This window comes from Somniosus microcephalus, chromosome 5 (assembly GCF_052327205.1).
Source record: "Somniosus microcephalus isolate GS21.2 chromosome 5, FLI_Smic_1.0, whole genome shotgun sequence".
NCBI lineage: Eukaryota > Metazoa > Chordata > Chondrichthyes > Squaliformes > Somniosidae > Somniosus > Somniosus microcephalus.
Window position 1 is genome coordinate 294,969,725 of NC_140991.1, and position 14,765 is coordinate 294,984,489.

The window sequence follows — 14,765 nt, forward strand, 5'->3', positions numbered from 1 at the left end:
GACTGCTCCTGCGGCGACAATATGGGTTACAGTGAAAGTGAGAAGTTAATTAAGTGGAAACGGAGCGGGAGGCATTGACTAAACCAATTACAGCTTTGGGCTGGATTTTGATGGGGAAGGCGGGTTGGGGGCCGTTGGGGGGGTGGGGGGGCTCCGATGCCGGTGGGAAACCCAGGAGAACGGGTTTCTCGCAGGCCCGGCCGACTTTAACGACGGGGCCTGATTTGCATCTGAAGCCTCTGCTTCCCACCCGCAGCCAGCCAGATGGAGAGGCTGGCTGGCCCCGGGCAGGTAGGCCTGCGGCACTAGGCCGCATGGAGGAGGGAGGGAAAACATAAGAAATAGGAGCAGGAGTCGGCCATTCAGCCCCTCGAGCCTGCTCCGCTATTCAATAAGATCATGGCTGATCTGATCTTGACTTCAACTCCACATTCCTGCCCGCTCCCCATAACCCTTGATTCCCCTGTTTTTCAAAATTCTGTCTAACTCCGCCTTGAATATGTTCAATGACTCAGCCTCCACAGCTCACAGAGGGATTGGGTGGGAGCTGGTGCCGGCCTCCGGGAAGCAAGAGATCGGGGCCATCGAGGGACCGGGAAGAGGCAAGAGATTGAAGCCGGACACCAGAGGATCGGGCTGGCCTCAGGGTCATCGGCGATTGGGGTGCGGGTGGGGTGCATCCGGGAAGGCAATCCGAGGCCTCGTAGGTGGGGGGTCTCTGATCGCAGTGGGTGGATTAGGTAAGGACCCTGGATCCAGGAGGTAGCTGTAAAGGCCCTTCCCTCTTAGATGCCGCAGTCCCTGCCTCGCTGTAACTGCCGGGTTTTCCGAAATGTGAAAAACCCGATTGGAGTTAAAAACAAAATGGAGGTTAAAGATTAAAGAAGCAGCTTCCAGCCACATTAAAATATTTAAATTAATAATTTCCCCCCTCCCAGCAATGGGTTGGCTGCCCGCCCACCGTCCAAATTCCCCCTCAAAATCGGAAGTGGGCGGGTTGAGGTCGGGAATGGGATTTTTAACAATTTAACGATCGTGTTTTCTCAGGTAAAATTTCCCCTGTTTTTTCAAACAAAGGCATAAGTTTGTTCTGATTGGTGTAGATTAATGGCATCGGACAGCACCCCTGGACTAGGAGAGGTTAAAAATCAGCTATTCGTTGCGCCCTGCTAGAAAGGTGTAGATGTTGAGTGAGGATGGGAATTGGATTGGGCTGTGACAGTGCCACTTGGACAAAGAGCTTGCCGACACCCAGGCCCCAATTTTTAAAAGGGGACAGGATTTTTAAAAGCGTGAGCCCCAAACCAGGTGGCGCATCCGGGGAGTCCGGGGACGTGGAGGACTCGCCGATCTTAACGGCATGGCCGCATTTTTTTTTTTTTTTATAAACGGTTTGCAGCGTCCCACCAGATGCCTGACCACATTCACTGCCCGGCCGGCGGGAAGGAGCAGGAATTTGGTGGCGGTAGCTGGAGGTGATCAGGGGTGGGGGTGGTGAGGGTACCACAGCGGTCTGGGGGGGGGGGGGGGGGGGAAGGCTAGGGCTGCGGAGGCCCAGGGCCTACTTGTGGGTCCTGGGTTGGGGGAGCACTCCTGCCCCACAAGATGTTCTGAGAAAAGTAATTTGTAAATACTTACCTTGGCCTCTCCAGGCCTGTTGCCTGTGGTTACGCTGCTGGGCTGCAGACAGTGTGGGACAGTAGGCCCCTGTCTGCCTTTAGCAGGAGCCTTGCCGATGGCATGATTCAGCGTCATAAAAATTACAGCGGCTGGGAATGCGGCGGGTCGGAGCTGGATTTTAACCCCTCCCACGCACCATTCTCGCTGCATGAAGGGCTGTTAAAATCCCGGCCTTACTGGCTAGGTTCACGGATGAAGAACGGGTACTTGAGTGAGGAGCCAGGGGTAGCCAGCTGTGGAATTATTATACCTTAACATGAGTCAAGACAGTCAGAAGTAGAGTGGAAAAGTGTTTTTTTTGTGTAAAAATAGATTGAGAAAGCAGATATGCCAAGCAAGTTATAGTTGTGACCAGTCCACTAAACATAGGCTTCTGCTAACTCAGAGTGAGAAGACCAATGCAGCCTGGTTGAACATTGCACAGGAGGGCACAAGCAGGGATGTTGTCAGCAGGACCAGGCTGCAGTGACGCAAACCTTTCAATGATCTCAGTAGATCACGAAACATCATTGCAAAGCCACACTGTGCCTCATCCTGCTGTGCCACTCATCACATCCCCATCACTATGCCTTCCCTACCCTACTCCTGCACATCTATACTCACACCAACTTACCTTGCACCTCCACCCATCTCTCTCTATCTACAGTATCACTTCCCCATCTCACTAGCCACCCCTCACACTCACCCTCATCCTACTGCAAGCATACCAACTGACAACACACAAGGGTAGGCACTTGTGTAGTTTAGCCAATGGTCATGTGAAGTTTCTGGTAATGTGCTGTCAAACATTGAAATCTTTATTTTCAACACTTTGCATTTTTGGACAGATTTGTGTACACCTTTGGAAGTGGCTTAGTGAGTTGCAGTGAATGGTGAGACATAACGGTACCCCCTGCAATGGTGGTGATTGTGAAAGGAATGGCTTGGGCATTGTATGGATGCTTTATTGTGCTGGTGTGGGCTGGTACCAACCTGGCGCATCATGTGGCAGCCAGAGTGTGCAACGTCAAGTGAAGTAAATCTGGACATGGTGAGGCCATCGCTGGTGTCCCGGGCAGCAATGTGCATGGGTGATGATGCCCTGTGTCCAGTGCAGCATCAATTGATTGCGGAGAAGGTTGGTGTGGGTGTTGGTGCTGCTGGTGTGCCTGGTGATGTTGGTGTTGGGGCTGATCATGCAGGGATTCTGAGGACCAAGGTGAGATTTTCTTTTAAGGGCACCAATGCTGATGGAATAGAAGGCAGGTGAGGTTGAGATGACAGAAGTAACCTGTCAATGTTGAGATAGGTTGTTCCAAGTAGGCGACAGTGAATAGAGAGATTACTCCAAACACTTCAAAAGCACATAAAGCTCAAAAGTGGGTTCCAAATCATTAATGCTCCAGCTTCTGACATTGGAAAGTGATCAGCTGTGAAATGGTAGCTTTTACACCACTTTTGCAGCTGTCATCTAAATGAAAGAAATGGAGAGTTGTCCAGAACCCGACATACTTACCTGGCATGATCCCCAAGCGACGTGAACCTCGTGGAAAACTTGGTAAAGTGCTTTGTACCTGGTAAAATGGTGATTAAATTCCTTTAAACACTCTCTTAACTAGCACAATTGCATGACCCGCCACTTAGTGCCGTGTCTGCAAAGCGCAGGCAGAACCGGCACTAGGGAAACTCACAAGGAGGCGGGTTTAGAGCGGGATACCGCCCCGCTGTCAATCTTTTTGATTTTGACAGCGGACCCGCCTCCGAACCCGCCCTCTGAACGCCTGGCACCCCTATCCTCACGATCTGCATTGGTTACCCACCCCCAATGCACTGACTTCAAAATCCTTGTCCTCATCTACAAATCCCTCCATGGCAAAACTACAGTCTACCTCTCGAACGTCCTTCAGCCCTACATCCCAGCTTGCACTCTCCAATGCAAGGCAAGGGGACATAGGTAGAAACTGGTCATGGGCAAGTTCAGAGCTGATAGCAGAAAGCTCTTGGTCACAACAAGTGTGAGTAATACTCGGAAGGGTCCTAGACTCTTGAATCATTCAAGAGGCAGTTGAATGTTGTGATGGGATGATGTCATTGTAGATTTTCATAGAAGGGTAGCCTAGATGGGCCAAATGGCTTCCCTCACATATGATATTTGGGGTCCACAGTACAAGAGGGGTTTTTGAGAAAAAGCTTTATACAAGAAGACAGGAACTGAGCAAGTAGATGTAATTCACAAATATTCCAATTTCCCCTTCTCCCCCAGAAAAATCCTTTAAGCTTCGATCTTATACTTACAACATATAGGCAATTACCCCAAGGCTCCACATATCCGTAGGAAATGAAACAAAGTCATAATTCACAACTTCAGGAGCAAGGAATTCTGGAGTTCCAAAATTTACTTTTAGTTTTTCTCTTGGTTTGTATCTAACGGAATAAACAAACAATCTTAAGTTAGGCTGTCTTTTTCACCTATATCCATTCATTATTAAAATGTTACATTACAGTACCAACACTTAAATTCAAGGTTAGGATCTGAATTGTTTTCTCCCTGTCTTCCACACATTTTTTTGCAAAGGCAGAGGGAGAAGAGAACAATATAATAATATTTGAGCAAAGATAGCTATAGGATTTCAAATCAAATCAAATCAACTTTTATTGTCATTGTTAGTGCACAAGTGCAGTACAACGAAATGTAGGCTTGCGGCTCCCGAGAGTGTACATTTGGATTAAGACATTTAAACATTCGACATACATTTGGCTTGTAGTATATTAACATAAATATGACCATAATAAAGTGCATTGGCAGATGTGCAGGCTTTAGAGTTTATTTGTGGAGTTCAGTAGGATGACAGCCCTGGGAAAGAAGCTGTTCCTAAATCTGGTCGTACGGGTGCGAATGCATCTGTAGCGTCTCCCAGATATGTAGGTACGTGCAAAATGGTGATTTTGTGAACTGGGATTGATACAAGATTGGCTCAGTATTATTAGCCCAGAATTTGCTGCCACATTAGCGGTGAGTTTAATGGCACTCACCTTTATTAATGTGTAAATTGTCCAGAAACTGTTAGCTTTGCGAAAATGGCAGCTTGCCCTTAACCTCCCCACGAGTTCCATGAAGTTGCTAAATTTACACATTATTTGCAAATTAAACTTGCGCAGTAAGTTAGGGCTGGTACTTAACAGTGTAAGTACCTTTTTAATGAGGAGATTTATGTTCCTGCAATGACAATCAACCTCTCTGGCCCAGAAAAGGAACAATTTAAACTGTGGAGTCTCATTCCTGTAGGTTGTAAATTGTTGTTCGAGATTTTTAAATTTTGTTATTTTTTTCTTACTTTTCCTTTCCGTCTGTTTTATTTTTCTCTCTTAATCCAATCTTTCTTTCCCTCTATTTTTCTTTCTGTACCTGATTTGACTCTAATTCACCTTATTTCCTTCTCTGTTGTTCCTCTGTTTCTTTCTCAACCCTTAAATGTCATTAGTTAAGGAGACAGGCTGTTGGTCACGTCGTTCACCAAGGTCCCAGATGCCCCATCACTCTCACACTTCCAGCAACTTACAGGGCAAAACATTGGAGCTGAAGCGTGAGGGAAAAGTTGAACTAATGGGGCATGCCTCGCGGTGTCCCGCTCCAGCAAATTCTGGGCCAATATGTTTAAAAAAGCCAACTACATTAAACTTATTAAACCACCTTGTTGAAATATCTTTTGTTGTCACCAATGGTCATGGCATTTACTTGAACAACAACTCTTATAGAACTCAAGAGAGTCCACCTCAGCTTTAATGGGGTGACTATTGTCCTAGAGGTTAAAGAAATGGCTGAACATACATTATGCTACAATATAAGTAGTTAGGAAATAGTCTTTTTATTGCTTGCTGATATCTCACCAAAAAACAATGGTGAGACCATTTTGTAAAATGTAATGGTTCATCAGCTAATCACGCCAACCAATGCAATGTAGTATTAAATGACGACTGGACATATCCTGAGGCAGTCAATTTGAAAAGGCAACAAGAGGATGAGACAAACCCGGGTAAGTTAGTCATTCTCACATGCAAAACTTTTGATTATAATGGGGAAAAGGTGGGGTTCAGAATGATTCCTCTTGAAGTGTTTGTTGAACCGATTAGAATTTAAAAAAAATATTGAAGTAATGATGTGGCTTACGCTAACTCTTTGGGGCATTTGGCATTTTTTAAACCCTTTTGAAGCAATTACAACAAATCGAATTTGAGAACTCTGATGTTTTATCACTGTCAGCAGACTGCATCTAGTGCAAGCTGGTATCCTTGCCACTTAAAACAACTCTTTACATTGCAGCTTTTTGTTATTTCTTTCACAAGTGCTGAAACACCTGCCTTATGCAGGTCGTAAAAAAAGAAAATGAGGCTCATTATCCACAAATAAATGTGCTTTACCTTCTTGCCAAGCCAAAGTCGATTATCTTCACTTGATTGGCTTCCCGGTTAACACACAGAATATTCTCAGGCTGAAAATTTAGAACATTAAAAAAGTCAAGGATGAGAAAAAGAGATTTGACTCATCAATGCTCACCCCTCCACTACATTAACTCGGCAATCATACACTCTAATTGGACTTTTAATTATGCAATGTTTTTGGCCCTCTTGCATTCCTTGATGGATTATTCCCAACATTTATCACTATGAGCAAAGAAGCTTTTGCTGATGTATCTGTTTTAAATTTACTTTTCACTAAATTCCATTTATGTTCTCTGGTCCTATATTGGCATACTTGGAAGTGATGATTTAGGTTTTTGCCTTATCTATAAGACCACAGGAACAGGAGTAGCGCCATTCCGCCCCTCGAGCCTGTTCTGCCATTCAATTAGATCATGGCTGATCTGTATCTCAACACCATTTACCCGCCTTTGCTCTATATCCCTCAATACACTATATTATTTAAGATTTCATATGCTTAATCACCTTCATTCCAGACCACTACTACAGCTACTAAATTCCCATCCATTGGCTCAGCAGCGACGATGGGTCCGTGACTCTTTCCTGACTCTACAGTTTAATATCTCTAAACTTTCCTTATCCCCGTTTACCACTGGGATCAGGGTTATAGCTCTGTTCTGTACCTTTTCTAATGCAAGTGTATTTTTTTTGGATTCAAAGTGAATCGCAGTACTTAATCTGACTCCGGAGTGAAGCAGAATGAGACTCCCTGGAGAGGGTAGTCTCCCAATGCTTTGGCACACCTACCTGGCAAAGGGTATGGGGAGAGAGCGGGAATATGGTATTGAGATAGAGGATCAGCCATGATCATATTGAATGGCGGAGCAGGCTCGAAGGGCCGAATGGCCTACTCCTGCTCCTATTTTTCTATGTTTCTATGAAGTGACAATAATGACCAACTGTGGTCTGAAACTTGGCTCCACTTCCAACCAGGCATGTTACACTGCAGACCTAGGGAGATGGCACAATGAAGTGGCATAGAGGGCAATGCTTCTCACAACCAGCTCATGCAACACCACCTCAATTTCAGCACCCGTCAAGCAGGGGGCCTGGTGCTGGGCTGCTCCATCACTTGCCAGCAGACACATATCTGCACCCTGGATTTCCTTTCCCTATTGTTCTGACTCTTTATATTACATAGGATTACATCGGATATACGGCACAGAAACAGGCCATTCGGCCCAACCAGTCCACGCCGGCGTTTATGCTCCACTTGAGCCTCCTCCTGTCTTTCCTCATCTAAATCTATCAGTATAACCCTCTATTCCCTTCTCCCTCATATGCTTGTCTAGCCTCTCCTTAAATGCATCTGTACTATTCACTTCAACCACTCCCTGTGGTAGCGAGTTCCACATTCTCACCACTCTCTGGGTAAAGAAGTTTCTCCTGAATTCCCTATTGGATTTCTTGGTGACTATCTTATATTGATGGCCTCTAATTATGCTCTTCCCCACAAGTGGAAACATTCTCTCTGTATCCATTCTATCAAAACCTTGCATAATTTTAAAGACCTCTATTAGGTCACCCCTCAACCTTCTTTTTTTCCAAGAGAAAAGAGACCCGGCCTGTTCATCCTTTCCTGATAGGTATAACCTCGCATTTCTGGTGTCATCCTTGTAAATCTTCACTGCACCCTCTCCAGTGCCTCTATATCCTTTTTATAATATGGCGACCAGAACTGTACACAGTACTCTAAGTGTGGTCTAACCAAGGTTCGATACAGGATATTATCCTGCCCCTTCAGCCTTGGCAAAAGCTGATAATAGGTTGATATGACTTTGTGGGCTCTCCAAAGGTTGTCAGAACTTTTCCACCACTGTTGTCACACTGCCTTTTAATTATTTTCTAATTTTGTTTACATGCAATTTTGCCACTTCCACCTCTCACATGCTTTTTCGAGCTGTCCAAATCTACACATGAGGTTGTGCTAATGAACTGAGTACGGAAAATTGGGTAGTGCAGTGGTCATGTTACTGGACTAATAATCCAGAGAACATGAGCTCAAATTCCACCATGGCAGTTTGAGAATTTGAATTCATTTTAAAAAAAGTGTTGAAATAAAAATCTGGTGAAAGTGACCATGAACTTTAGCAGTCTGGCCCAGCTGGCTGTCTGGCACTAACAGGGGCACTGATTAACAGTGTGGCAGGGGACCAGGCTTGCTGTCATCCTGAGAGGGGATAGCAGGTGCCTCTCCCGCGCAGCTAATGCCTCTCTCGGGGAGCTGAGCCCTAGCACTCACGCTGCTGTGCGTGAGAGCAGAGTGCAGGCCTGCTGGGAGGCTCTTGCAGCTCCTACTCATGCTCTCCTTCAGGCGTTGCAAGTCAGAGGAGATGCTGGACCTCAGAGCCAAGATGGCAGCAGTCTGAGCATCCATCGATCGCCTTGGAGGTTTTCCTACGTTAAAGGCGCTATATAAATGCAAGTTGTTGTTGTTGTCAGAGCTGTTATCAAAGGCTCCATCGCTGTGGGTCCACTGCATGTTTTCATAGAGCTGACCACTCACTCATATTTGACTGCACGATCACGATACCCTGCACGAAGATAGCACAGGATGGAGCTGGACTCCTCCATGCTCTCCGACATTGTGTGCAAGCTCTCTGGCAGATGGCCCTGACGTAAGAAAACTACTAGGCACTTAGTCTAAGCGTTAAACAAAGTTTTAATCAACTGTTTTTCAACATGGAGATCTAGTTGTGTCCTTCACTAATTCCTGTTAATGAATGTCCTGAGCAAGCTGGGCCCATGCCCAAGTATTTATACACTCCCTGGACAGCGCCACCAGCAGGCCGCCCAGTATTATTTCATAAGTAATTTCCACATGAACGACAAGATTCATGTCAGGCTCAGTGCATGCAGAAGGTTCTCGTGGTGACCTGGGCCGTCCTAGCACCCCCGTCCTTGCTCCTGCGCACTTGTGCTGGGTGTATCTCAATGTGCCAACCTCTCTAGCCTATCCTCTGAGCTACGCATGGTGATAGTCTCTCAGCTGGCGTACGGTCAAATGAGAGACTTGGACCGCACGTAGTTCAAAGGGTAGGCTCGTCTTCTTTTCCTGCTCCCTGAGGGCTGAGTGGAGCTTCTAGACCTGAAATGGAAGAAAAAGGGACAAGAGTTAGCAGTTAGTGGCATGGGTTGGCAGAGACGGATGAGTGGCTTCTGAAAGCAACAGCAATTTGTTATGCATCATGTGTAATGAAGGCATCTAAGTGAGAAGGGCAGAAGGGGAAGATGGTTTAAAAGGCCGCAGGACTACCTCTCCAGCCTCACCAGACATCACACACACCTGATGCACCTCTTGCCCACAATGTCCATCACCTGCTCTTCAAGTGTGGACATCAATGAATGAATCGTGGCCCTACTCCCTGTTATTGTGTGTGAGTTTGTCCTGCAAGAAAGAAGGAAGTGCATAAGTGTTGGAGTACTGAGAAGTTTTGAGGGCGTGTATGTGTGGATAGAATAGTGTTGCAGGGATGTGAAAGATGGCAGAGGTGTGCGGAGGTGAAGGAAGTAATGGTGAGGAGAGTAGGAGGTGCAGGGTACTGCAGTAGAAGCAGAAGGAGGTGGAGTAAAGTGCTGCAGTGATTGGAGGAGAGATCTAGTAAGCGAGGGAGGGAAGGGTTGTGAGTGCTCGGACAACAGGTAGTGCAAGGCTAAGCAAAGAGTGATAGATAGGAGTTAGGAGCCTTACCTTAGCTAGCTACGTGAGCTCATTGAGTTTCTTCCTGCATTGCAGCCATATCCTGGGGGTGATGCTTCTGGCCCTGACGTGCTCTGCCGCCTTTGCCCATGATGTGCCTCAATAAATCCGAGACTCGATGTTAGCGAAACAAAACAAGGCTTTTATTGACTTAGAAGGTAACACACAGAGGAGAATGTATCTTCCATCCAGAGGTCTGCCGTACTGGATGTGCTGCAGGCTGGGCCAGCTTACATAGGAGCCAGGTATGGGCGGAGCCCTACACATAGTACAATACAATGGAAATGAAACTGAAACCAACCACAGTCACAGGCAGAGAAATACTGATGAGTGATGAATGGAATATTTCATCACAGCCCACTTATGCCAGGCAGCTTGCCTTGATATCCTCCTGCCAACTGGAGGATAGAAGATGTCCCCCTCCTGCTGACCTCCTCCTCCAATATCTCCAATGCAGCGCCAAAAACTGGGGGGAACCCTTGCTGCTCCTCCTTTGCCTGCCATTGTCCACAATCCTCAGTGATAGTTGCCTAGAACCAAAGTGCACCTCCCCTTTAAGAGGAGCAGGCTGCCTTTAAATGGCATCAGCAATGTGCAAAATGTAAGCTTCCATTAGGCGAGCTGCCAATGAACAGCGCCAGTAGCGCTGACTGCCTGCCTATTTTATTTTAATTCGGGCTCAAGTTTTTAATTAGAGGAGTCAAATTTAGTGCCTTTTTTGCAGCCACATGGTTGGGTGTGTGAACAACCATTCTGAGCACAAAAACACACCAAAAGCAATTTTTACCCCATCATTTTTTATTTTGCGGAATGTTTCAGGGAGATATGATACAATAGGGGCAATATTCCTTTATGGGTGTTTGAGAGGAAGCATAGCCCCGGGAGAACTCCAGGTACAAACCTGCCCCCTGGATGGCTCATATCTCTAAAAGTCGTGCGTGAAACCAGGTCTATCAGGTCTGCAGCTGCATTCTGGGCCACTGAGATTGAGGCCTTCTATCCCTGAGTGCCTCCAATGATCTGGGAGGGAATTGAAAAAGTAATAATCTGTGCTGGTTTACAAATCTTCAGCTTGCCCCCTGGGACTTCCACAGACCCCCCGGTCCATGGGGATCTGGAGACAAGAGCTTGCACTGCGAATCTTCAGGTACCCGTCTGGTGGGTCACCCAATAATTATAGACAGAGAAAAAATACTCCTCTCCTCCTCATTTATATAGGTACACTGGGCCTGCACCTACTACAGCTACCCCCACCAGGGAAGCCTCAGGAAACACTGGGCGACACCATCGGGACGGAGACCCCACATAATGGGTCTGTTCCGTTTGTTCCTCTTCCTTGCATCTGGGGAATGTTTATCTCTCTCAAATAGCAACTTTAAGCATTTACAATCTAATTTTATTACAATTGCTTTTCTTTAGATAAACGACATAATTTTACCTTACACACAAAGGAGTTCCCAAATCTCTTACGACAGGCTTTACCTTCAGATCCAGATGAAGGATGTACATCTGATGCATATATTGAAGTCCTTCACAAATCTGTTTTACAAATAGGATTGTATCCATTTCTGTTAAATTGTAGTTTTCATCTATGATCCTGTCAAATAGTTCCCCGCCATCAATACTGTAGGAAAAAAATAAACAGCACAGAATTAATCTCTCACACAATTTATTGAATAATATCCTGCGATCATTTTGTGTCAGAAGGTGGAGAATTCTTGAGTTTTGACTGATCAGCACACAGATTTGTCTTGTTTCTGATTCTCATTCGGTTTAACGGGATGAATGCAGCTGTACACTGATCAGAATCGGGCCTTGCTACATAAGTGTCCAATTAAAACCTCATTATATTGGCCATCCCTCTACTTTCCACCCTTGAGTCGTTTGATTAATTCTGGTAAGACACATTGAGGGTGCCTTTCCACTGCTGTCCACCCGTGTATGCTGGAATTTTATTTTGTAATTGCCTGCCCCTTTGCCGCCCAAGGCAATTTTCGGCCAATATTTTTATAACTAACAAACGAACGTGTTCACAGAAAATGAAAAAAAAACATTTTTTTAATGCCCCGATGATCTTTCTCCTGGGTGGCTCGCAGCAGAGTCCGGGAGATTAATATTCAATTTCTGGAGACTCCAGGGCAATCCTGAAAGGATGGCAACCCTAATCACTACTGCTGTTAATTTCTTGATTATTAATGACTTAATGGTGAATTCTATATGGATTATATCTGTCATTGTTCACTGAAAGTTACTTAGTCTATGAGTGGAATACCCTTCTGCGTAACAACATTTTAAAACAAAGATTATTGAGTTCATCCAGCAGCTTTTCATTAAAGTTCACAATCACTGGTCCTTTATAGTTAGAGGTTTCACTGGCAGCAAGCTTTCCATAGTTCGAAGGCCTTGGGCTGAAGCCCCACTCCAAAGACTTGAGCACATAAACGAGGCTGACGCTTCAGTGCAGTGCTGAGGGACTGCTGCACTGTCAGAGGTGCAGTCTTTTGGATGAGGCCCCACCTGCCTGTTCAGATGGGCATAAAAGATACCATTGCATTATTTGAAGAAAAACTGCAGAATTCTCCTGGTGTCCTGGCCAACAGTCATCCCTCAACCAACACCACTAAAGCAGACTATTCAGTCACATATCTCATTGTTATTTGTGGGGACTTGTGTGCAAACTGGCTGCTGGATTTGACTACATAAGAACACTGACTAAAATTAAAAAGTAATTAATAGGCTGGGATTTGGTGAAAGGCTCCGTATAAATACCAAGTTATTTCCTCCTTTCAATGCAGACCAATTTCAAAAGGTGTTGTAGTGACAATCTATGTAGTTCATAATTAATAGAGAGGTATTTTTTGGCCAGGTTAAGTTGCTGGGTTGCTCTAATAGTTTGGCTGAAACTCTGTTGCATTGTCCACTGAGGCATTTTGTGATGAACTTCAATTTTGTTTCGCATTTTAGAAATAAACAAACAGTAGGGCAGATTAGGGTTGGAGGTTGCATCACACGCCCTCCCGTCTCCCACTGCCGTGCCCCCGCCTTTGGTCTACCAACATGTCCATCCTCGCAGTGCCCCACCTTCCCACGCCAACTGAGAAGGAAACAGACTCTTCAGTACCCGACCGGATGATTCCCAACTTCAGTCAACCAGACGTTTTTTCCCCATCTCCAATTTTTTTTTTATATAACTAAGCAGCGAAAAAGTGTTAAAAGACAATTTTAAAAGGCACACAATTCTATTAACGCCGCTATGATTCTTCTCCCGGGTGGCTGGCAACGGTGCCTTGGAGATCATTCTTCCATTCCTGGAGAGTCCAGGACAACCCTTGGGGGTTGGCAACCCGAGAGCAGATACAGTCAATGTTGTGATCACACACTTGAGCCCGCCATCGCATCCGTAAGTATATTGTTGTAAGTAAACTTCTGTGAATCGCCACTTTAAACGAGGTTTAGCACCAGTTGAATGGATGGTACTTACTATTCCATGATCAGAATGATGTCATTCTTTGATTCGAAAGCGTCGTACAGCTGGATGAGGTTTGTGTGATTCAGCTGATTCATGACTTGGATCTCATTCTTTACTTCCTCCTGTTTACCAATAACAATGTGTATAAATGTCACAAAAATCTCAAATAATGTCTACGGTAGAGGATTAACATTATCCGCAATGACTATACCTTCTGCTTTACTGCTCTGGTTTTAATAATTTTGGCTGCTAAGGTAAGACCTGTAGACTTTTCTACACATTTGTGTACTTGTCCAAATCGTCCTCTGTAATAAACAAGTTAAAGACAGACACATAATTAAAAAAAACAAAAATATAGTTCAAGCAATTTTTACTTAACGAAACACTCCCACAATAAGGATGTGTATCGCTAAGAAATTCTAACAACATGACTGCAAGAACTATGGCAAACTGTACATTCATCTGAGTTTAAGTGGTATGTGTTAATGAAAATATTTAGAGCTGTCCCATCTCCTACATAAAATTGCAAGCACAGAAGAACCCTTTCACTGTCAATCTGCAGGATTAGAGTCTTATTTTGTTAATTTAATTGATGAATTAATATGCACGACTATCGCACTGATCATTACAATCCACTGACCAAACCATTCTTGTATTAACTGTACGGATTTGACCCCTCCACAAGACAGTCTCCCCAAATGCTTGACAAGCATAGAGCTCATTTTAGTTGGGGTGGTTTGATCTTTGATCAGATGAGTTTTCAGCTGTGCAGATGATGCAATATAAAAGACACCGTCAACACTGACAAGATGCTGCAGCTCAAAATTAAAAAGCACCACCATGCATTCCCCAATAAACGCACGGCTGTTCTGTTGTTATCCCTCCTCTGACACAAAGGCAATAGCCACGATATTTCCGTGGAGGCGGGGAGGCAAGGACGGGGAGGCGAAGGTGAATTTAACGTCAGGACCTCTATCATTCTTTTACTCTGGTTCCCGCCCAGCAACTGGACAGATTGAGATGCTGGCCGGCTGCCAGGTGGGAAAGCCAGCGGTAGAAGGCCGGAGCTGGGGATTGTTGGGATCTGTCCTCAGCAACCGAGAAACATTGGAGGTTGGTGGTGGGGGTAGTCGGACCAGCAATCTGGATGGAACGGGGACTGGGGGAGATTGCAGGGTTGGTGGGGGAAGTTGGGCTGGCAATCGGGATGGAGGGGGGACTGGAAGAAATTCCGGATTTGGAGGGGCGGGGTCGGGGGGGGTCAGCCGAACATGGCAGAAGATTTAGTGGGGGGGCCAAGGGGAAGCATTCCTGCTCCTCCTGGCCCACAAACAGCGCCGGAAAAGCACTTACCTGCTGGATACAGCTGCTCCCTTTAGCTGCCGGATTTCCCTGAGCCCTGGGAAACCCGACCAGCCAGTGTTAAATACAAATGGCTGCCAAAATATCAGGAATGGA

At 45.5% G+C, this 14,765-nt stretch overlaps 1 protein-coding gene across 6 annotated transcripts in view; it reads right to left on the bottom strand.

Annotated features, from left to right (window-relative positions):
* mylk4b (myosin light chain kinase family, member 4b) overlaps positions 1-14,765 on the bottom strand; it is a 279,264-nt gene that overhangs the window by 24,155 nt on the left and 240,344 nt on the right. For all 6 annotated transcript variants that reach the window (XM_085989149.1, XM_085989148.1, XM_085989144.1 and 3 more), the window contains 5 exons: positions 13,519-13,612; positions 13,320-13,429; positions 11,321-11,462; positions 6,079-6,149; positions 3,955-4,083 (listed from right to left, as the gene is read on the bottom strand). In XM_085989149.1, coding sequence (XP_085845275.1) covers positions 3,955-4,083; positions 6,079-6,149; positions 11,321-11,462; positions 13,320-13,429; positions 13,519-13,612 — 546 coding nt within the window. The remainder of the gene's footprint in view (positions 1-3,954; positions 4,084-6,078; positions 6,150-11,320; positions 11,463-13,319; positions 13,430-13,518; positions 13,613-14,765) is intronic.